At 43.3% G+C, this 22,257-nt stretch overlaps 1 protein-coding gene and 1 long non-coding RNA gene across 2 annotated transcripts in view; one reads left to right on the forward strand and one right to left on the reverse strand.

Annotated features, from left to right (window-relative positions):
* The window catches only part of ASXL2 (ASXL transcriptional regulator 2), a 131,684-nt gene extending 127,686 nt beyond the window's left edge, over nucleotides 1–3,998 (reverse strand). The window contains 1 exon segment of the mRNA XM_040622979.1: nucleotides 2,504–3,998. Coding sequence (XP_040478913.1) covers nucleotides 2,504–2,560 — 57 coding nt within the window. The 5' untranslated portion in view covers nucleotides 2,561–3,998.
* On the forward strand, nucleotides 1–21,586 carry LOC121100975. The gene is made up of 3 exons (XR_005832777.1): nucleotides 1–2,229; nucleotides 9,377–9,550; nucleotides 21,046–21,586. It is a non-coding gene; the product is annotated as an uncharacterized LOC121100975 (long non-coding RNA).
* The last annotated feature ends 671 nt before the right edge of the window (nucleotides 21,587–22,257 follow it).

Consider the following 22,257-nt stretch of genomic DNA (forward strand, 5'->3'; position numbering starts at 1 on the left):
CTTACATCAACCCATAGCTCTCACATCCACACACATACCCTCCACATCATACGTGTGTGTATATATAATTTTATTTATCTATTGCTATATTATTGCTCAGAAATACAGCCCCATTTTAATAAGTGCTCCCTAAAACTGGACAGCTCTACAATGCAGGTACCAAGAACACAACGAAACAAGAAGCGGCTATTGCTTGTTTTCATAAATAATTTTATTCTTTCCTTGCTCAAACTGTTCCTAGAACACCTGACCTTAATGCCTATGAAATAAGTTTCTTAAGACATACTTCTCCTAGTCCTCTTGATCTTATAAATATATGAAACATTTCTTAATTTAGGTCAAAGTTACTTTCATTTGTCAAATCACTAATTTTCCGAACTCAATATTCTGAAAAAATAAAGATTTACTTTTATCTATTCCCTCTACATTTACTTCTAAATAGTCCTTTCTACAAACGGAAACCTTTTAAATACTGAGGTTTAGTTTAATTCCTCACTTTACAGATGATAAAACAAACCAAAATGAGTAGGGTGTTTTTTACATTTTGCCCACTAGGGGAAAAAAAGTTTTAGTGTAACCATTCTCCTTCTAAAATTCAGTTTTACTAAGATTGAGGCCTTACATTTGCCAGAACCAAATAATAATACCAAGCTGCTAATACACTGATCCCTTCAAGAACTCACTCAGTATTCTACTTAATAAACTAGACTTTCCATCTTTTAGATACTATTTTTCACACAGCTAGCCAGGCATGAAATGTTTATTATGAATGAACAAATATGTTAATTATAGGAAAATCTAAACAGCAGAAGAAACATTTTCCTACTTGTCACAATCTCCTAATGATTAGACTATTTTATCCAAAGAGACCATAATTCAAAAGTACTCTTAAGATTCTAGAGACTTAATTAACATAATTAGGGTTGTGGTCTGTTTACCTACAATTAAAATTTGCCATCTTTTTAATAAAAAGAAAAAGCCTTGAGGGATTCATCAAGTAGAATAAAGTGTAACAGCCTTCTGTGAAGAAGCAATTTCCTCAGGACCAAAAAAATTTCTAGGGTTTATCTTTTAGAAGAAAACTATTAGCACAGCCACAATTATGAAAAGACTGTTAAGTGATAACACTCAATAAATAAAATGTGCTTTTATTTATTCACTAACTTTTTCACATTTCCAACTAAAACAGAAATACAAGCTTAAGACTCATCAAATCCCCTATCACATCAAATTTACAAAACAAACGCACAAGGTTTACAAAAATGCGCAAGATTGAATAAACAGCAGGATCCAAATGTGGGGAAATAAAAAGACTGGATGGTAATATAACAAATAACATTAGCAAATATAGCTGAGGGGGGAAATACGTGATTTCTTATTTTCTTCGTTATACGTTCCTATAATTTTCCAAGTTTTCCCACGGTTTACATTTATTACTTTCATAATCAGAAAAAAACACCTCATTTAAAAAATAAACCGTACATCATATAAAAAGGGTTCATTCAGAAGGGTTCTCCATATTATACAAGTATTACTGACATGATTCACCGTTAAAGATAACGTCTCCACACTTTCTCACTTGCCAACACTAACATGCTGCTGTTTTATGTCCTATTACTTTTCTGCTGCATCTCCTAATGTTTCATTTCTACATACATACACGCTTTTCATTTTTTCATACAACACAATAAAAGTCTCACTGATCACTTAAATCCTACCTCTAAATCTCCTTATTAAAAATTAGGGGGAAAAAAAAGATGGTTTTACCTACTAATTACAACTTCGTGAACCCACCATCACTTTAGCTACGGAAAAGTCAAGGCCGGGTAAACTACACGTCCCACCATGCATTGCTGCCTTGTTCAGAGTAGGTCTCTACGGAAACAGAAAAAAAAAAAATTCTACAAGTCCCACCTGTTACTTCGTTTCTAAACACCTCCTGCACTTTCAGCTTCAACAGCAAACAAAAACAAGAGCCTCGTGACCTCACGTTGGATCTGGGAGCCCAGACGAGCAGGGAACCCGGGGTCAGGCGGCATGTCCGCTATAGCGGGTAAATTCTACCAAGATCCAGCGCTCCTCTCTTCTTTCCGGGGCTGGGTGCACGCACAAGCCTTCTCCTATCTGCATCCAATGGGGGCTCTTCAGCCGCACAAGGGAGAAGAACCGGTTACTGTGCAAGCACAACCGACTTCCCCATGCCGGGGCGCGAGCTACCACAGAGTGGAGGTGAGAGCGACGTGACCCCGAAAGGCAGCTTCAAAACACCAAAGGGACTCGCCGCAGACGCAGGGAAAAGCCACAGCCCCGCGGCGACCCTCTTCCGCTAGGCGCCTCCATTCCCACAGGGATCACAACCCCGACACTAACCGCCGCCCTCTCCGCGCGGTTTTGTGCCCCCTTCAGCCGGGTCGCTGGGCCAATGACCTCCCTTCCCCTGCGACCGGCAGGCGGCGAGGGAACAAAATTCTCCCGGGCTTCCCCTTCGCTCCCTCCCCCTTACCGTCTTGGCGGCCTCCGCCCAGGTCCTGCCCTTCTTCCTACGGCCCTTTTCCCTCATGTCGGGTCTTGAACTGACTGGGAGGCTCCTGTGTCCGGGCTCCGGCCGCCCGCCCTGCCTGCTCTGCCCTGCGATGCTTTTCCCGCGGTGCCGGGAAAGGTGGGAGAAAGGGGAAGTCAGGCCGGAGGAGCACCCAAGCAGAGGAAGCGGCGGGGTGGTGCGCGGGGGGGCGGGGGTCTATGGGGCGGCCGGTCCTGCTGCTGCCGTTGCCACTGCTACCGCCGCTGCCATATTGGGTCCTTACTGTACAGGCAGCCGCTATGGTCACGTGACCGCTCCCGCGCGGCCGTCACTACTGTACGCAGCCGGCCGCGCGAACGTGCGCGCGCGCGCCCCCGCCTCCCGCGCGGGCCTGCAGGGCGAACGAGCCGGCGATCGGCTGCGTCTCCTCACTCCCCCGCCCTTCCGCTCTCCGCCTATTCTTTGGAGCATGCGCGGGAGGGAGGTCCGACGCTGATGTGCGTCGGCCGTCCTGCGCTCACGCCTACAGCGAAAATCTGCCTGCGGAAGCGGAACTTGATCCATCCCGGAAGGCTTATTGAGCAGATTCTGACCGCATGCTGGGCTCCGTGGTGGGTTTAGAGCTTTGGAAGAGCCTGGCTTTTCCATCAAAGGGCGACCCTCCTAGCTGTCACTTCCAATAAGCCTCGTACTTGCGTTTTTTCGTTTGTCCGTCTTCATTTTTATAAAGGTTATCTTTTTGACGATTTGCAGCAGTTCTTGTCTGCTTATTAACACTTTCGATAGATGATAGATGAGTTTGAGTGACTTGCCAAGCTCACCTGTCAAGGATGTGGAGAAACCAAGAATCAAATGGCCAGCTCAGAGCCTCTTTTTCATCTCCCACAATGCCTCTCAAATTTAGATGACCTCTCCACCCCCTTTTTAAAGGCTGCCAGTAACTACGTTCAGGCTCCTTCTTCAGTGAAGAGTCTCATCAAGGACCCAAATGGTGTCTTTTTTATCTGGGTGACCTCAGTCACAGGCACAGTGCCTGTAAATATCAGGCACCCAGTAAATATTTGCTGAACGGTTCGGCTATGTCTGTGGTCAGAAATCATTATTTGTAGTGTCCATAACAGCCTCCTGAAGAATCCAGAATGTGGCATCTTCCATCGTTGTTATCCATGTTTTCATACTTTGGAAAGCAAAAAGAATATGTGTACTAACACCTCCTGTTCTACAAAATACATCTGCTTCCAGAAGTTGCTTCTGGTCTAGTTTAGTAAACCAAGCCCTCTACTGTATTCTAAAATAGGACTGAGAGGCTGCCTCTTGGGAGGAAAGAATGGTGAGAGCAGTAGTTAACTTGTAGTCCACAGGTTGGTGTCAGAAGTTCACAGACCTCCTAAAATTGTAAGCAGTATTTTGTGTGTAATTGTGCATTTTTGAAAAGAAGATTCAGGGGGCTCCTGGCTGTCTCCATCGGTAGAGTGTGTGACTCTTGATCTTGGGTCTGACTTCCAGCCCCACATTGGGCATGGAACCTACTTTAAATAAGTTAATTAATTAAAAAAGAAGGATTCATAACTTTAACTAAATTTTTCAAAAGGAGCTGTTACACCAAAAAAAAAAAAAAAAACAGCTATTGAAATGGGTATATTTTTACAAATCCTTCTAGCACTATCCATAGTACTCAAGATACGTACCATCTCCCTCTAAACCCTAGGTCTAGGGACACCTGGCTGGCTCATTCAGTAGAATGATAGAACGTGAACTCTTGAGGTTGTGAGTTCAAGCCCCACCTCGGATATAGAGATTACTTAAAAATAAAGCCTCTGGGAACACCTCGGTGGCTCAGGTGGTTAAGTGTCTACCTTTGGCTCAGGTCATGATCCCAGGGGGTACTAGGATTGAGTCCCACATTGGGCTTCTTGCTCAGAGGGAAGCCTGCTTCTCCTTCTGCCTGCCGCTCCCCCTGCTTGTGCTCTCTCTCTTTCTCTCTCTCTCTCTCTGACAAATATTAAGAAAGAAAGAGAGAAAGAGAGAAAGAAAAAGAAAGCCAGCCTTTGGGGTTGGGGCACCTGGGTGGCTCAGTCAAGTTGAGCATCTGCCTTCAGCTCGAGTCATGATTGGTGAGTCCCTGGGATCAAACTCCGCGTCAGGCTCCCTACTCAGCAGGAGTCTGCTTCTCCCTCTTCCCCTCACCCCACTTGTGCTCTCTCTATAATAAATAAATAAAATCGTTTAAAAAAAAAATCTTTGGGGCACCTGGGTGGCTAAGTCAGTTAAGCATTGGACTCTTGATCTCAGCTCAGGTCTTGATCTCAGGGTTGTGAGTTCAAGCCCTGCATTGGATTCCACAGTGAGGGCATGGAGCCTACTTTAAAAAAAAAAAAAAAATTCTTTTTTTTTTAACAAAATAGAACAGTTGACTTTGACTTTTTCTCCCTCTCACTCTCCCTCTGTGCTCTTTCTTTTAGAGTTTTTGGCTTTCCACCGGATGGGATGAGAGAGGAGTCATTCTGGTTTCACTTCCTTGCTCACATAAGCAAGAAGTCAAGACTGGCAATTCCTGAGGCCAGTTCCTCAAGTTTTCACAATTACAACCATGGATTCCCACTATCCCAACCTCTCTACCCACATGGACTGAATTTCTGATTGTCCCTTCAAAGTAGACAATGATATTATTATATATTGAACTGAATCCTGGATATTGAACCCCTAGTTCACATAATCTTTAACTTTCTCATCGGCTAAGAGCTCCATTGTAGGGGCGCCTGGGTGGCACAGTTGTTAGGCGTCTGCCTTCGGCTCAGGGCGTGATCCCAGCGTTCTGGAATCGAGCCCCACATCAGGCTTCTCTTGCTAGGAGCCTGCTTCTTCCTCTCCCACTCCCCCTGCTTGTGTTCCCTCTCTCGCTGGCTGTCTCTCTCTGTTAAATAAATAAGATCTTAAAAAAAAAAAAAGAGCTCCATTGTAGAGCCAAGTCTGTCTGATACCAGGAACATTTCCTATCCAGTTTTCTCAGTACCATTTATTAAAGAAACTATCGTTTCCCCAGCATGTATTTTTGGCTCCTTTGTCATAAATTAGTTGACCATATATGTGTAGGTGTTTTTCCGGGCTATTAGGCTCCATTGATCTACATGTCTTATGTAGCAATACCATACTGTTTTGATTACTATAGCTTTGTAAAATATAGCTTGAAATCAGGAAGTGTGATGCCCCCAGCTTTATTCTTTCTCAAGATTGCTTTGTCTATTTAGGGCCTTTTGTGGTCTCATACAAATTTTAGAATTGTTTTTCACATTTGTGTGAAAAATGCCATTGGAATTTTGATAGAGATTTTATTCAGTCTAGATAGCTTTGGGTAGTATGGACATTTTAACAAATAACAATCTTTCCAACCCATGAGCACAGAATACCTTCTCATTTATTTGTGTCTTCTTCAATCTTTTTCGTCAATGTCTTACAGTTTTCAGTGTTCAGATTTTCCATTCATTGGTGAGATTTATTCCTAAGTATTTTATTCTTTTTGATGCTTTTATAAATGGCATTTTCTTAATGTCTCTTCCAGATAGATCATTGTTACTGTGTAGAAACACAATTGATTTTTATATATTTGTTTTGTTTTGTTTTGTTAACATTTATTTATTTGTTTGTTTGAGAGAGAGAGAGAGAGAGAGAACACAGAGGGAGAGGGAGAAGCAGGCTCTTCACTGAGCAAGAAGCCTGATGCAGGGCTGGATCCCAGGACCCCAGGACCATGACCTGAGCCAAAGGGAGATGCTTAACTGACAGCCACTAGGCCCTCCATATATATTGGTTTTATATGCTGCAACTTTACTAAATTGTTTATTAGTTCTAACAGTTTTTTGTTGGGATCCTTAGGTTTTTCCACATGTAATATCATGTCATCTGCAAATAGAGAAAATTTTACTTCTTCCCTTCCAGTTTGGTTACCTGTTATTTCTTTTTCTTCCTGATTCCTCTAGCTAGGACTTCCAGTACTATGTTGAATAAAAGTGGCAAGAGTGGGCATCCTTGGGGTGCCTGGCTGGCCCAGTCAGTAGATCATGTAGTTCTTGATCCAGGGTCATAAGTTTGAACCCCACATTGGGTGTAAAGATTACTTAGGGAAAATAAAGTAAATTAGGGGTGCCTGGGTGACTCAGTTGGTTAAGCGTCTGCCTTGGGCTCAGGTCATGATCCCAGGGTTCTGGGCTCAAGCCCCGCTTTGGGCTTTCTGCTTGGTGGGGAGCCTGCTTCTCCCTCTCCCTCTGCCTGCTGCTCCCCTGCTTGTGCTCTCTCACTGACTCTCTGTCAAAGAAATAAATAAAATCTTAAAAAATAAATAAATAAATAAATAAATAAATAAATAAATAAATAAATAAAAGAGTGGGCATCCTTGTCTTGTTCCTGATCTTAGAGGAAGAGGTTTCAGCTTTTCACCATTGAGTATGATGATCGCTCTGGACTTGTCAAATATGGTCTTTATTATGTTGAGGTGTGTTCTCTGTACACCTAGTTTGTTGACAGTTTTTATCATGAAAAAATGTTGAATTTTGTCAAATGCTTTTTTTGCATCTATTGAGATGATCATATGATTTTTATTTTTCATTTTGGTAATGTGGTGTATCACATTGATTTGCAGACAGTGAACATCCCTGGAATAAATCTCAATTATTCAAGGTGTATCACCCTTTTAATGTACTGTGGAATTTGGTTTGCTCGTTTTTTGAGTCCTCTCTCTCTCTCTTTTTTTTTTTTTTTTTTTTGATGAGCCTGGTTAGCAGTTTATCAATTTTTTTAAAGATTTTATTTATTTATTAGAGAGAGAGAAAGCTCAAGCAGGGGGAGCAGCAGGCAGAGGGAGAAGCAGGACCCTGGGATCATGACCTGAGCTGAAGGCAGATGCTTAACCAACTGAGCCATCCAGGCGTCCCAGCAGTTTATTAATTTTATTGATCTTTTCAAAGAACCAGCTCCTGGTTTCATTGTTCTATGGTTTGCTTTTTTTTTTTTTTTTTTTTTAAGGATGTTTGCATTCGAGTTTATCAGGGACATTGGCCTGTAATTTTCTTTTCTTGTAGTATGCTTGTCTGGCTTAGTATCAGGGTAATACTAGCCTCATAAAATGAGTTTGGAAGTGTTTCCTCTCTATTCGAGAACTTGGAAAGAATTGGTGTTAATTCTTCCCAATGTTGGGTAGAATTCACCAGTGAACCCACCTAGTCCTGGACTTTCCTTTGTTGGGAGGTTTTCCTTTTGGTTTTGTTGTTGTTGTTGTTTTGTTTTGTTTTTAAAGATTTTATTTATTTACTTGACAGAGAGAGAAAGTACAAGCAGGGGGAGAGGCAGGGAGAGGGAGAAGCAGGCTACCTGCTGAGCAGAGAGCTGATGCAAGGCTCAAGGCTGGATCCCAATGACCTGAGCCAAAGGCAGAGGCTTAACCAACTGAGCCACCCAGGTGCCCCATGTTGGGAGGTTTTTGATTACTGATTCAATTTCCTTGCTAGTAATCATTCTGCTCAGATTTCTGTTTCTTCATGATTCAATCTTGGGAAGTTGTGTGTTATAGAAATTCGTCCATTTCTTCTAGGTTTTCCAATTAGTTGGCATACAGTTGTTCATAATACTCTCTTACAACTCTTCAAATTTCTGTGGTATCGGTTGTAATATCTCCTCTTTCATTTGTAATTTTATTTGAGTCCTCTCTCTTTTTCTTGATTAGTCTAGCTAAAGGTTTGTCTATTTTGTTTATCTTTTAAAAAAAAGTCTCTTAGTTTCATTAACCTTTTCTATTGTCTTTTAGTCTCTGTTTCATTTACTTTTGCTCTAATCTTTGTTATTTTGTTCTTTCTACTAACTTTGGGCTTCATTTGTTCTTTTTTTTTTTCTAGTTCATTGAGATGTAAAATTAGGTTCTCTATTGGAGAGCTTTCCTTTTTTCTTAATGTAGGAGTTAATTGCTATAAACTTCCCTCTTAGAACTGCTTTTGCTGCGTTCTGTAAGTCTTGATATATTATATTTCCATTTTAATTTGTCTCAAAGATGGTTTTTTCTTTCTCTTTTGCCTTCTTTGACCCATTGATTGTTCTGGAGCATGTTGTTTAATTTCTGCATACTTGCGAAGCTTCCAGTTTTCTTCTTGTAAGTGATTTCTAGTTTCATACCCTTGTGGTCAGAAAAGATGCTTGACAAGATTTCAAGCTTCTTAAATTTATTAAGACTTGTTTTGTGACCTAACATATGATCTATCCATGTGCTCTTGAGAAGAATGTGTATTCTGCTGCTGCTGCTGTTCTATAAATGTCTGTTAAGTCCATCTGGTCTAGCGTATCATTTAAGTCCAATGTTTCTTAATTGATTTTCTGTCTGGATGATCTATCCTTTTTTGCAAGTGGGATATTGAAGTTCCCTACTATTGTATTGCTGTCTATTTCTCCATTCAGTGTTAATATTTGCTTTATATATTTAGGTGCTTCCATGTTGTGTGGTAAATATTTACAAATATTACAACCTCTTGATGAATTAATCCCTTTACCATTATATAATGATTCTCTTTGTCTCTTGTTCCGGGCTTTGGCTTAAAGTCTATTTTGGGTGATGTAAGTATAGCTTACCTCTGCTTTCTTTTGGTTTCCATTTGCATACAATATCTTTTTCCGTCCCTTGACTTTCAGTCCATTTGTGCACTTAAAGCTGAAGAGAGTCTCTTCTAGACAGCATATAATTGGGTTTTACTTTTTTATCCTTTCAGCCACTCTATATCTTTTGACTGGGGAAGGAAAAAAACCATTTTTGAAGTTACTTCTGTCCATATGTTAAAGTTGTTTTTTTGTTTTTTGTTTTTTTTTTTAATTTCCCAGAGACCACACAAGCAAGGGGAGCGGCAGGCAGAGGAAGAAGCAGGCTCCCTGCTAATGCAACACGGGACTCATCCCAGGACCCTGGGATCATGACCTGAGCGGAAGGCAGCCACTTAATCAACTGAGCCACCCAGGCGTCCCATACTTCTGTCCATATGTGAAAAAGATACCCAGGTACTCGTTTTTCTGCCTTACGTTTCAGTTTGGTAAATTAGGTAAATAATGCACATGTATTATTTATATCATTATATCAGAATGCATTGCAATTAACTTAAATAAATACCCCAGCTTGGTAGAACTTATCCAATTCTGTCTAATGACAATCCAAAGAGAATTTCCTTTTTAAGAGACTTCTTCCTGTAGCTTCACAGATAGTAGGACCAACATTAGTTCCAGAGGGAAATAGATTGAGCAATTGTTATAAAAATGCAATATTAGATAAACAGTGTAGTCTGAATGTGCCAGAGAACAGGGACTGTTAGCTCTGCTCTCATTAACTGTGCCCTCACCACGGACTTCAGCTTTAACCAGCTGGCCATCTCAAACATGCTTGCCTTGAGTTAGGTCATGACCAGGAGGCACGCTGTAGGTGTTTCAAGTCCTCACCTCTGACCCTACATCAGTCAGTAGCAGTTGCTGCATAGGAGAAGAGGTGCTAGGCTCAGACTGGGCTGGAATTCCCACGCCTGCGTACTTCTACCTATCAGAAGTTGGGCAAGCCACTGAACCTTTTTAAGCCTATGTTCTCTCTACAAGGATTATTCTGAGTCTGAATGAGGTGTAACATGTAAAGCACCCAAAATAGTGTCTGGTACATTGGAAGCTATCCATAATGTTGGCTATTATATCTTATATATTATATCCAACCAGAAAATATTATATCCGACCTTCTCAACTCTTCTTCCCTCCTGCAAAACTTATAAATAACTGGCTGTTCCCATTTCTCTACTAAGCATCAAGATTTAGCTTACTTGCTGGCAGGGCCAGCAGGAGCCTAGAGGAAAGGAATCTTTGAATGTCTGCTATATATGTGGCAATTTATAGGAAGATACAAAGATTGAGGAACTTCTCAAGAAACATTATTTTAGGGGCGCCTGGGTGGCTCAGTCGTTAAGCGTCTGCCTTCGGCTCGGGGTGTGATCCTGGAGTTCCGGGATTGAGCCCCACTTTGGGCTCTTCTGCTGGGAGCCTGCTTCGTCCTCTCCCACTCCCCCTGCTTGTGTTCCCTCTCTCGCTGGCTGTCTCTCTCTCTCTGTCAAATAAATAAATAAAATCTTTAAAAAAAAAAAAAGAAAGAAAGAAACATTATTTTAGGGGCATCTGGGTGGATCTGTCGGTTGAGTTTCCAGCTCTTGATTTCAGTTCAGGTCATGATCTCAGGGTCCTGAGATTGAGCCCCAAGTTGGGCTCCATGCTGAGCACAAAGTCGGCTTGTCCCTCTCTGCCCCTCCACGTGTAGTCTCTCTTTCTCTATCTAAAATAAATAGGTAAAATCTTTTTTAAAAATTTTAAAAAAAGAAACCTTTTTTTAGGGACAATTTCTGCCAGCTGGTAATATGATCTTTGAAATACGCAATCCAATTCAATTAAACAGGTTAATTTAGTATATTTCAACCATGAGCCAAATACTGAGGACCAGAAATGAGTGCAAGCCCGCAAACAGGGAGGACAGGGCCTGAGTCTGTCATGTTTATTATATTTGCAGTGCCCAGAATAGCACCTTGTAACAGGAAGTGCTCAATACATTTTTATTGAATGAATAAGTAGATAAAGGAATGAATAAACAAGACACTGTCCCTACTCCCAAATAGCTCATATTAAAATAAGAAAGACCGGGGCACCTGGGTGGCTCAGTCAGTTAAGTGTCTGCCTGGGGCTCAGGTCATGTGATCCCAGGGTCCTGGAATGGAGCTGTATCTGCGTTGGGGGGGGGTGTCCTTGCTCAGCGGGGAGCCTGTTTCTCCCTCTGCCTGCCACTCCCCCTGCTTGTGCGCTCTCTATGTGTCAAATAAAATCTTTTAAAAAAATAATAAAATAAGAAAGACCTTTTTTTTTCATAAAGAGTTTATTTATTTATTTGACAGAGAGAGAGGCAGTAAGAGAGGGAACACAAGCAGGGGGAGTGGGAGAGAGAGAAGCAGGCTAACCGCTGAGCAGGGAGCCCGATGCACACCTCAATCCCAATCACGACCTGAGCCGAAGGCGGACGCTTAATGTCTGAGCCTCCCAGGCGCCCTAAGAAAGACCTACTAACAAATCCCATACATTGCTATACATGCAATCATAAACGTACATACAAGATCCTAAAGTGACACGGAAGAGTATGTGATAAACTCTATGGATCTTAGGGCAAGGGAGGGTATCCAGCAAGTCTCCATGGAGGAATGGCAACCAGTGAGAAAGTGGACAGGGCAGGGAGAGTGAATGAGACCGGAAGCAAGGAGACCAGTTAGGAGAGTCTTGTAATACTTCAGGGGGCATTATGTCCTAACTTGCAGTCCAGGGGAGGGGTCCATTAGCTTAGACTAAAGTACATCTTTATTTTCACTAACCTTAAACTTACGACTTTGTCACGAACAGGAGTCACAGATATTTCCATGTTATATTGCAGTTGAGATACCCAGGAATACTTTTACGTTGATCACAACTTGAGTATTATTAGAACGGCCACTGCATCTTATTTGATGCATTAATAATGAAGCACATGTATCAGTAGAACATAAATTTGCTTTTCTAATAAGCTAATCACTATTTTTCAATATAAATGTTTTTCTTTGTCATCCCATGTATTTTATTTACACATTTGAAGAGATTCTGAGAAGGGGTCTCCAGGCTTCCACAAACTGCCTAAGGAATCCATAGTAAAAACAAATGAAAACAAAAATAGGGGGTAGTTAAGAATCCCTGCTCCAGAGTCAGACCAAGCGAATGAATTCCTGGCTCCACCACGTACTAGTGTGTAACTTTAGGCAAATTTTCAAAATCTTTTTGGGCCTCAGTTTCCTCATGTGGAAAATGGGTGTAATAGTGATAGTATCTATTTCATAAGGTGTTGTAAAAATAAAATAAATACACATTGAAAACTGAAAATAATGTCAGGTATATGATAAACATTTAAATATCATAACCTGTCTGGATCTTGGTTTCTGAAGAAAATCCAGTGAATAATCCCTTAAATCCAGCATTCCTTGAGGCTATAACCTACTTGTGAAGATTCTCCTGAATGCTAGTTAAAATAACAACGAAAAGAGTCCTCATTTTCTTTTTCTTTTTTTTTTTTAAAGGTTTTATTTATTTATTTGACAGAGAGAGAGACAGCCAGCGAGAGAGGGAACACAAGCAGGGGGAGTGGGAGAGGAAGAAGCAGGCTCACAGTGGAAGAGCCTGAAGCCTGACGCTGGGATCATGCCCTGAGCCCAAGGCAGATGCTTAACGACTGAACCACCCAGGCGCCCCCTTTTTTTTTTTTTTAAGTGAGCTCTATGCCCAATATGGGGCTTGAACTTACAACCCGGAGATCAAGAGTTGTATACTCTACTGACTGGGCCAGCCAGGTGCCCTAAAAGGGTCCTCATTTTCTCTCCTTCACCTTTTATTAGGCATTTTTTTGGAAAAGATTTTATTTATTTATTTGATAGAAAGAGCACAGGCAGGGGGAGCAGCAGGCAGAGGGAGAGGGAGAAGCAGGCTCCCTACTGAGGAGCTCCATGCGGGGCTGGACCCCAGGACCCTGGGATCATGACCTGAGCCGAAGGCAGCTGCTTAACCAACTGAGCCACCCAGGCGCCCCTCTATTAGTCATTTCGAGGATCGATGAAATGTCAACACAAGTTTCCCATTTTCTGCAAACAACTGAAAAGGCAACCTCCTGAGAATTTAGGCTGACATATAAGCAAAGATTTAGAGTTGACAGGTCCCCACAGAAAGTATCTTGTTCCAGGTTTTCTAAGGCACAAATCTCAATGCTACTGACAGGCATGAACTAGCTCACTTCATGGGTATGAGAGCCCAGCTTCAACTGTGTTGTACTGCAGGTGGTCAAAGGCTCAGAGATGCAGGAAGCAGGAAGGAAGGCAGAGGAATTGGAGGCCAGCCAGGAACAAGCTGGGAATAGCCGGGCTGCACTGCTCCTTAGTTACCATGGGCTTTGTCCAGCCAGATGTCCTCAGCATCTCCTTGGTTTTCTGCCTGAGGAATTTGACTATTCATTCTGAAGTTATCTTAAATGCTGTCCACATTCACCAATGCTCCTCGGAGGCCAAATACATTTTTAAATGTTCGTCCTAACAAGAGATTGTTTACATAGATGGGGACACAGCCTGGACCTAAGTAGATTTAGGTTCAAGTCCCAACTTTGTCATTTACCCAAGTGAACATAAGCAGTTTATTTAGAATCTGTAATCTTCAGCTTCCTCATCTGCCCAAAATTCGGGTAATTTACTCAGTAGATATTCATTTCTGAGTCCCTATTATGTGACAGGCTCACATCTGGATGTTGCGAGTACAGAACAAAACCATGTAGGAAAGCTTCGTTTAAGTGAAGACCCAGGAGAAATAAAGAGATAAGACAGTACTGGATGTTGATAAATTCTTGAAAGACAAACAAGCAAGATGATGTGCAAGACAGTGACTAAGTTGGAGCATCTTTGGATTACAAGGAAAGCCTCTCCGAGAATTTGACATTTGAGCTGAGACAGGAGAGGAGAAAGACAAGAGGGAACTAGCCTTGTGAAGATGAGGGTGTGGAGCATTCCAATTAGAGGGAAAGAGACTTTCGAAAGCCCTGAGGCAGAAGAAAGAGTTTGGTGTGTCCTTGGAATGTAAAGAAGACCTAGAAGGGAGTGAGGTGGAGAGAGGTCTGGGGAGAGATGGGAGAGGTAGGCAGGACTGAGGAAGTGGAGGACGATGTGAGAGCTTTGAGAAGAGATGAGAATGTGTGAAATACTTGTTCGGGAGAATGGGGGAGAGAACATACTGGAGAAGTGTAGTAGGGTTGCTTGGCAGCATTGAGACTCCTTTTGAGATGTGTGGTCATGCATTTCAACTAGAACTAGTTGGCATAGTGGATGTTGCTCTGAGGATGAGATCAAGTGAATGGAAGTTTTTGACACATGGTAGATGCTCAAAAACATTCACTAGCTATTATGAGGGAGAAAACGTTAAGATGGAGAAAACTAAACCAACTCATTTATTTTTTGCCACCATTTGCAATTCAGAGGAGTGGTAAATAATACACTATGTATTTTGATCCTTGGGTTCAGACTAAATTTTTCTTCTAATTTTTTTTGCATCTGGATACTCTAAACCTGCGTGTTTTTGATACCCAATGCAAAATGCTGTGATTTTTGCTTTTGTGGTCTTAATAAACTGGAAGTGAATTTCTTTCATCAGTCTCTTGTAGAACCACTTCCTTATATTCCAAGTCCAGGAACACAGCTCATGTCAGTATATGCACAAAATTTGCTTCTCTTTATCTTTTTTTTTTTTTTTAAGATTTATTTATTTATTTGACAGAGATAGAGACAGCCAGCAAGAGAGGGAACACAAGCAGGGGGAGTGGGAGAGGAAGAAGCAGGCTCATAGCGGAAGAGCCTGATGTGGGGCTCGATCCCATAACGCTGGGATCACACCCTGAGCCGAAGGCAGACGCTTAACGACTGCGCCACCCAGGCGCCCCTTCTCTTTATCTATTTGCATGTTCAGACAAAAGAAAGGTTTCTTCTGGTAACTTTCCAAGATGTTTTGAAATGTTCGTTCACAACATTTGATACCTGGGAACAGCTCTGTAACTGAGGATATCGCATCTATTGCAACCTTAAATATCATCTCCTCTGCAATGGCAGAAATGGAGAAAATCACACCTGAGATTTTCTGTAATTTCATCTCACTGATGAGATCTGTTTTTGACAAATCCCTTTTTAAAACTCCTTAAGGTTTAGATGTCCTGATATGGGAAAAGCTGATATGGATGAATTAGATTTGAACAGGAAGGGACATGGAGTGGGTGGGGACCTCAAGGACAGAGGCTGAAAGACAGGGAGGTGCTGAGAGGTGAGAAGAACGGTGGGTTGGTAGGAGGCTAGTGAGGAGTCCAGCCAGGGTGAGTAAGTGGGCTCGCCCACTAGGAAGCAGGGAGCAATGGAGAGGAATCTGAGAGCAGGCAAAATGTGGGATTCTAGGCATGCAGGCTCAGAACAGGCTGTGAGAACTCCAGCTCTTAGAGAAGTCGGAAGGAATGAAGGAGACACCCCCCCCACCGTCGCAGTTTTGGACAGCCCCCACCTTTGTGTTCTGCAAACTCTTCCCCGAGCTGGTGCTGTCTCCCAGAGGTATCATCCTCTCCAGTATCTGCAGTTCCTCAAAGAAACCTCCTCGTCTCCACCTCCCACCCCCACTCCACATACAAGTTGGAGAAGAAGAGCTACTGAGGTTGTAGGAAATGCGGCTGGTTCCGTCACATCCGCCCAAGAAGCAGTGTTCCTGTATATGCTGACAGCTCCTTCCTGCGAACATGTGGGACTCCCAGCCTGAGAGTTTTCCCTAATCGCTAGAGCACGCTTGACTCATGAGCGGGGCAGACCAGAAAAGCCAGGGTTTAATGTCCCCAGAGCAATCATCCAACAACGATTGACTGGAGCTCGACTAGAAACACATGCTTCCGTCACCTCTTGCTGTGTGACACACCACTCCAAAACCAGTGGCTTAAGACAACGATTTGTTATTTCTCATGATTCTGTGGGTGGACTCAGTGGTTCCTCTTCTGGTTTTGCCTGGGCTCACTCACGTAGCTGCGTTCAACTGTGGTTAGCTGGGCGGAAAGGTCCAACCTGGGATCGCTTACATGCCTCGCAATTCGCTTTGGCTGTTGGCTTGGAACACTTCCGTATTCCTCCACATGGCCTTTCTTCTTTACTGGGCTACACCAGCTTCTGTACACAGAGTTCTCAGCATTGAGGAGGGCAGAGGCTGAAGCCGCCAGGCACCTTGAGGGGTAGGCTCTGTCGCAGGCACAGCATCACTTCTGCCATTTTTATTGGTCAGAGCAAGTCACAAGATCATCCCAGAGTCAAGGGGCAATGGCTCCTAGACACCTAGGAACAGGAAAGATGGGCAGAAAATAGGGGCCTTGCTTAACTTACATAACAACAAAAAAGATCAAGAATGAATGTGAAAGAGATACATTCTGCCTAGGGTGAGCCCCCTCACCCCCACAAGGAGTCACACTCTTGTATAATCCCATCTTCTCAAGAACCTACACCTTGCTTCTAGCCAATAGAGTGTAGTAAAGGTGATGGGAGAGTCACTTCCTTAATTAGGTTATGTTATGAAAGACACCATCTTAGTCAACGGCCCTGAGATGCTGGCCTTGAATAAGGAAGCGGCTAAGAGGTGAACTACCTGGAAGAGACAGGGCCATGTGTCAAGAGCGCTCGCTTTGTCCTACAACTGAAAGAAACCGAATTGCATGAATAAAGACTTCACCTTGGAAGAGTGCTCCAAAGTCCAGAAGGGAGCGCCATCCAGAAAGGAAATAGCCCACCTGACACTTTGATTACAGCCTTGTGAGACCTTAGGGGGAGGACCCAGCTAAGCCATATCTAGACTTCTGACCCATGGAAACCGTGAGTACAATAGGGTGTGTTCCAAGCTGCTAAGTTTGTGGTAACTTGTTATGCAGCGACATAAAATTATACGAGTGAGTAGAAAGCTGAGGTCAGCCACTATGATGGAAAATCATCAACCCTCACCCAGTTTCCAGATCTGGAGCCCATCAGTTGAAGGGGATGCCAAGTCCCCTTGAGGAAGGACCCTACAATGCCGCAACAATTATATGCAGTAGTGATGCCATTATTCCTTCCACAGGGGGACTGGCCATTTATTAGAATAACTGAACAATGGGGAAAAGGGAGTATCCTGACCTTTCAAGAGTTATGAGTTGACATGGATAACAGGTAACTCAAAACACCAGCGTGGTTCAGAGCACTTGGTTCTCAGGCAAGGGCTCCATAACCAAACATTCAAACAGATTCCTCAAGGATGGAGACAAGCAACGAAGACCAGCGAAGACCAGACTGAGGGTGAGGGAGACCAGAATGAGTGGTAGAGGAGGGAGATGTTGGACATCAGGACAGCTGTAGGACTCGTGCAATCACATGGAGTGAGGCTGTTCTCTGAACTCATCTCAATTACTTTTATATAAATTTTATATATCGTTGCCAGCTACCACCTTGAAGAGTCAATGACAGAACGGACTTCAGGTGGGCTAGGAGTAGAGCAGAGTGGGACACGGTGTGTTTGTGCCCTGCATATTCCCTTGGCCAACACCTCTCCTCATTCTGATGGGTTTTTCCTGCCAGTACCTGCAACCCTCTGCCTGCCAGATTTCTCTGTTGGTGCCTCTTTAGCCCACATTTGGAGCGGACTGCCATGGCCGGAGTGTTCATGTACTCAGAAGCAACTCTGAACCAGTAACTGAAAGGAGGTGATATATACACACCCCGGCTTCTTTGCTTCTCTGGGGGACCCCGCTGAGATAGGTTCTACACAGTTGGCTGGATCTCCCTCATAACTGAGCTCTGCTTGCTCGTTAACTCCTCTGCCTGGCTTCCTTTCTTCAGTTTCCTTCCTCACTGCCTGACCAGTGCTTCCTGCGATCAACTCCCCATAGATTCCTTGCACTTATGTTCGTGTCTCAGAGTCTGTTTTTGAGGACCCCAACCTCAGACAGCAATGAAATAAATTTGAGAAACATGGTACATTTCAGACTCTTGGGGTGGGGAGGCCAGGGTGGGAAATTTACATAGCAAGAAGGCTCCTCTACAACCAAGCATAGCAACATGCACGAATCTCAGAAACATAATGTGGAGTGAAGGAAGCCGGACACAGAAGAGTACATACTGTTTATTCCGTTTATGTAAAAGTGCAACAATGGGCAGGATGAGTCTGAGGCAGTGTTCATGTCCCAGGACCCTGGGATCATGACCTGAGCTGAAGGCAGCACTTAACCAACTGAGCCGCCCAGGCACCGCTGAATGCGGTCTTAAGAGGCCTTATACCTTCCACTTTCATTCTTGGCATCTTGCTGCTATGTAAGAAGTCCAACTAACCCTGGGGCGCCTGGGTGGCTCAGTCGTTAAGCGTCTGCCTTCGGCTCAGGGTGTGATCCCGGCGTTCTGGGATCGAGCCCCACATCAGGCTCTTCCGCTATGAGCCTGCTTCTTCCTGTCCCACTCCCCCTGCTTGTGTTCCCCCTCTCGCTGGCTGTCTCTATGTCTGTCAAATGAATAAATAAAATCTTTATAAAAAAAAAAAAGTCCAACTAACCCTAAGACAACCATACAGTGAACAAGTCCAAGCTGGCCACAGGGAGAAGCCAGGGGAAGCAAGGTACCCCAGCAGCCACCCCAGCCCAGCCACTAGCTGAGTGCAGGCACATGAGTGACTCCACCCAGGACTGGGACTCCTCTGGCAGCTCACAGATGTATGAGAATCGAGTTTTCTGGTAGTCTGTTATACAGTGATCGTTGACTGAAACATGTAGGGAGGAAGTTTATTCTGGGAGTTAAAAAGTTTGAATTTGGGGCAACTGGCTGGCTCAGTCAGGGAAGTATGTGTCTCTTGATCTTGGGGTTCAGAGTTTGAGCCCCATGCTGGGTGTGGAGATTACTTAAATAAATAAAACTTAAAAATTTTTTTTGAATGCAAACCCCAGTAGTTATAGGATCTGGAGGGAAATGAAAGGAATACTGTCTGTTAACGTAGGGCCCCCTCATGAGTACTGGATGAGATAAGGCAAATCAAAATGTATTGGGCCACCTGGCTGGCTCAGTCAGAAGAGCATGTGACTCTCGATCTCCCCGTCATGAGTTCAAGCCCCACGTTGGATGTAGGGATTAGTCAAAACAATAAACTTTAAAAATGTCTTGTGGGGCACCTGGGTGGCTCAGCCAGTTAAGTGGCCAACTCTTGGTTTCAGCTCAGGACATGATCTCAGGGTCATGGGATCGAGCCCCATGTGGGGCTCTGTGCTCAGCATGGAGTCTGCTTAAGATTCTCTCTCCCTCTCCCTCTCCCCCCTCTCCATGCTCACTCTGTCTCTCTCTCAAATAAGTAAATAAGATCTTTTTTAAAAAAGTCAATTGTAGGGGCGCCTGGGTGGCACAGCGGTTGGGCGTCTGCCTTAGGCTCAGGGCGTGATCCCGGCGTTATGGGATCGAGCCCCACATCAGGCTCTTCCACTATGAGCCTGCTTCTTCCTCTCCCACTCCCCCTGCTTGTGTTCCCTCTCTCGCTGGCTGTCTCTATCTCTGTCGAATAAATAAATAAAATCTTTAAAAAAAACAAAAGTCAATTGTAAATGTCATGATACGACATGAATTTAAGACACTATTAGCATAAAGTTATTAATAATTATAGTCTGCTAAGTGCACAATGTATGTTCCCTCTTATAAATTTTAGTATCAAAGAAATACTCTCCAATAGTGATATTTCTAATCTCTGTAGTGTTTAAGGAAGTTGTGTTTAGAGAACCTACCCTGATGTCTCTCCAACTGGCCAAGAGAGGGTCATCTGGTCTACCTATAAAGTAGTTCAGCCCTGTCTGGGTGTTCCAATTTTCCAGGGAGGCTTCTTTCAGAGAGAAGTGGGGGTTATATTTTATATCCACCTCCTCCCAAAATCTTTTTAAATTTTGCCTAAATGGTATATCCTAGGCCCATACTATTTTAAAGCAAACTCCAGATATCACATCATTTCATCCAGAAATGTTTCAATATGTATCTCCAAAAATAAGGACTCATTTACAACATAACCACAAATCATTAACATACTTTAAAAATAAGTAATTCCATGGGGCTCCTGGGTGGCTCAGTTGGTTGAGTGTCTTTCTACCTTCTGCTCAGGTCATGATCACAGGGTACTGGGATTGAGCCGGGCATCGGGCTCCCTGCTTGGTGGGGAGTCTGCTACTTCCTATCTCTATCAAATAAATTTTAAAAAATTAGTAATTCCATAATCTCATTAACTAGCCAGTCAGTATTCAAATTTCCCTAAATGTGTGTGTGTGTGTGTGTGTGTGTGTATATTTTAACAAATCAGTCATTTCTGTTCACTGTGTTTGAACCCTGCCTGCCCCTTTTCATCTCTGCTTTTACACTTACCTCCTCTGCTTAGACTGTGCTTCCTTTCTCACCTCCTGAGCAAGACACAGCCTTCCAAATCTGTTCAAATATCACCTCCTTCAGAAATCTTTCCCTGGCAAAACTAGGCAGTTGGTCACTCCTACGGCACTGACACTGGTCTGTGTACACACCTGTCTCTCCTCAGATTGTGACTTCCTTGAAGACATGAACTTTATTCTCTGAGTCTTTGTAACCCTGGTATCTAGAGTGGTGCCTGGCCCGTAGTATTTGCTTCAAGCCAGCATGTTATTTCTCAGGCCAGGCTCCCAAGGCCCTTCCATTGTTCTTGGTGTTGATCTAACCTTTCCTAAAGTTCAATGTCTTCTGCAAAGATAGGGTTTTTCCTCCCTGACCTGGACTGGGTGTTGACTTGGTGTTTGCAGTCGGAGAGCTTTTAGAAAGCACTGGAGACAGGATTAATTGGTTTAGAGCCCCACCCCCCACTTTATTTATTTATTTATTTATTTATTTATTTATTTATTTATTAAGATTCCAAGATTGATACAAAGCAGAAAGACTGAGGGAAGACAAAGCCACTTTGTCAATCAGCAGCCTGCTCTGGGTCGAATCCTCTAAGAGCTCTACAGAACTGGAAAGAAAAAGATATTATCCTTCCCCTCTAATTGAATACCATCTACAAATCTACAGACCTTCTGGCTCTCTCAGAAGGACCTTGAACACACTTGAAGTTTCCAAACTGTAACTAATAACACTTTGAACCACAGTTTTCAAGTGTTTCTTTAATCTCAGAACCCCTTCTTCGTGTTTTTCTAGCCTGCAAGATCAGTATGCTATGCAGATAAAAGCGCTAGTGGAAAGGTGACCAGCAGACCCCGAGAACCCTCCCCCCTCTCTGCTGTGTCTCTCCCACGTGGCCCCTGAGGCAGAACGCAATGCACCAGATCCAGCATTCATTCAATCTGTCACCATTCAACAATTTATTTTATCGAGTGTCTGCTGTGAGTTCAGTGCTGGTAGCACTGCGCAGGACAAGAGAGATGGGCTGCTATTTTCTTGGAGTCTGCATTCTAGGCGGGGCACAGGGGAGAGAAGCAATACTTAGTGTAAGGCAGTGGTTCTCAAACTTCATTTTTCACCAGAATCACCTGGAGAGTTTGTTAAAATGCAGATCTCTGGCCCCGACCTGCAGAAGGTCTGATGCTTTGATGGAGTAGGCCTGGAGTAGGGCCTGAGAATATGCAATTCAAATAAATTCCCAGGGGATGCTAAAACTGCTGGTCCCGGGTCCACACTTTGCGAACTGAGGTCAATAATCAAATGCTAAATCACCTTCAGATAATGGTTAACTGTTACGTTTTTAGAAAATATAAAAGGGGAAGGGAGTGGAACATGATCTGGTTGGGGGGGCCACTTTAGATGGCTGACCAGGGCCCACCTCTCTGAGGTGATATTTGATTGAGATCTGAATGATGGAAAGGAGCCAGCCACTTAAAAATCTGGAGTGTGGGCAATTCCAAGAAAAAGACAGCAAGTGCAAAGGCCCCGAGCAGGGAACAAGCAGAGCCTATTTGAGGAACAAAATAGGACTTTAAAAATGCCAGTGTAGCTGCAGGATGTTTTGAAGAAGGTAGAGGGATACAAGACGGTCCTAAAAGCGGACAGGATTTTCTGAAGTGCCGCATAAAGCCATTGGAGACTTCGAAGCAGAGGATGAGTGTGACCTCCTTTTGCATTTTAAAT

This window comes from Ursus maritimus, unplaced genomic scaffold (genome assembly GCF_017311325.1).
Source record: "Ursus maritimus isolate PB19 unplaced genomic scaffold, ASM1731132v1 scaffold_6, whole genome shotgun sequence".
Classification (NCBI taxonomy): Eukaryota; Metazoa; Chordata; class Mammalia; order Carnivora; family Ursidae; genus Ursus; species Ursus maritimus.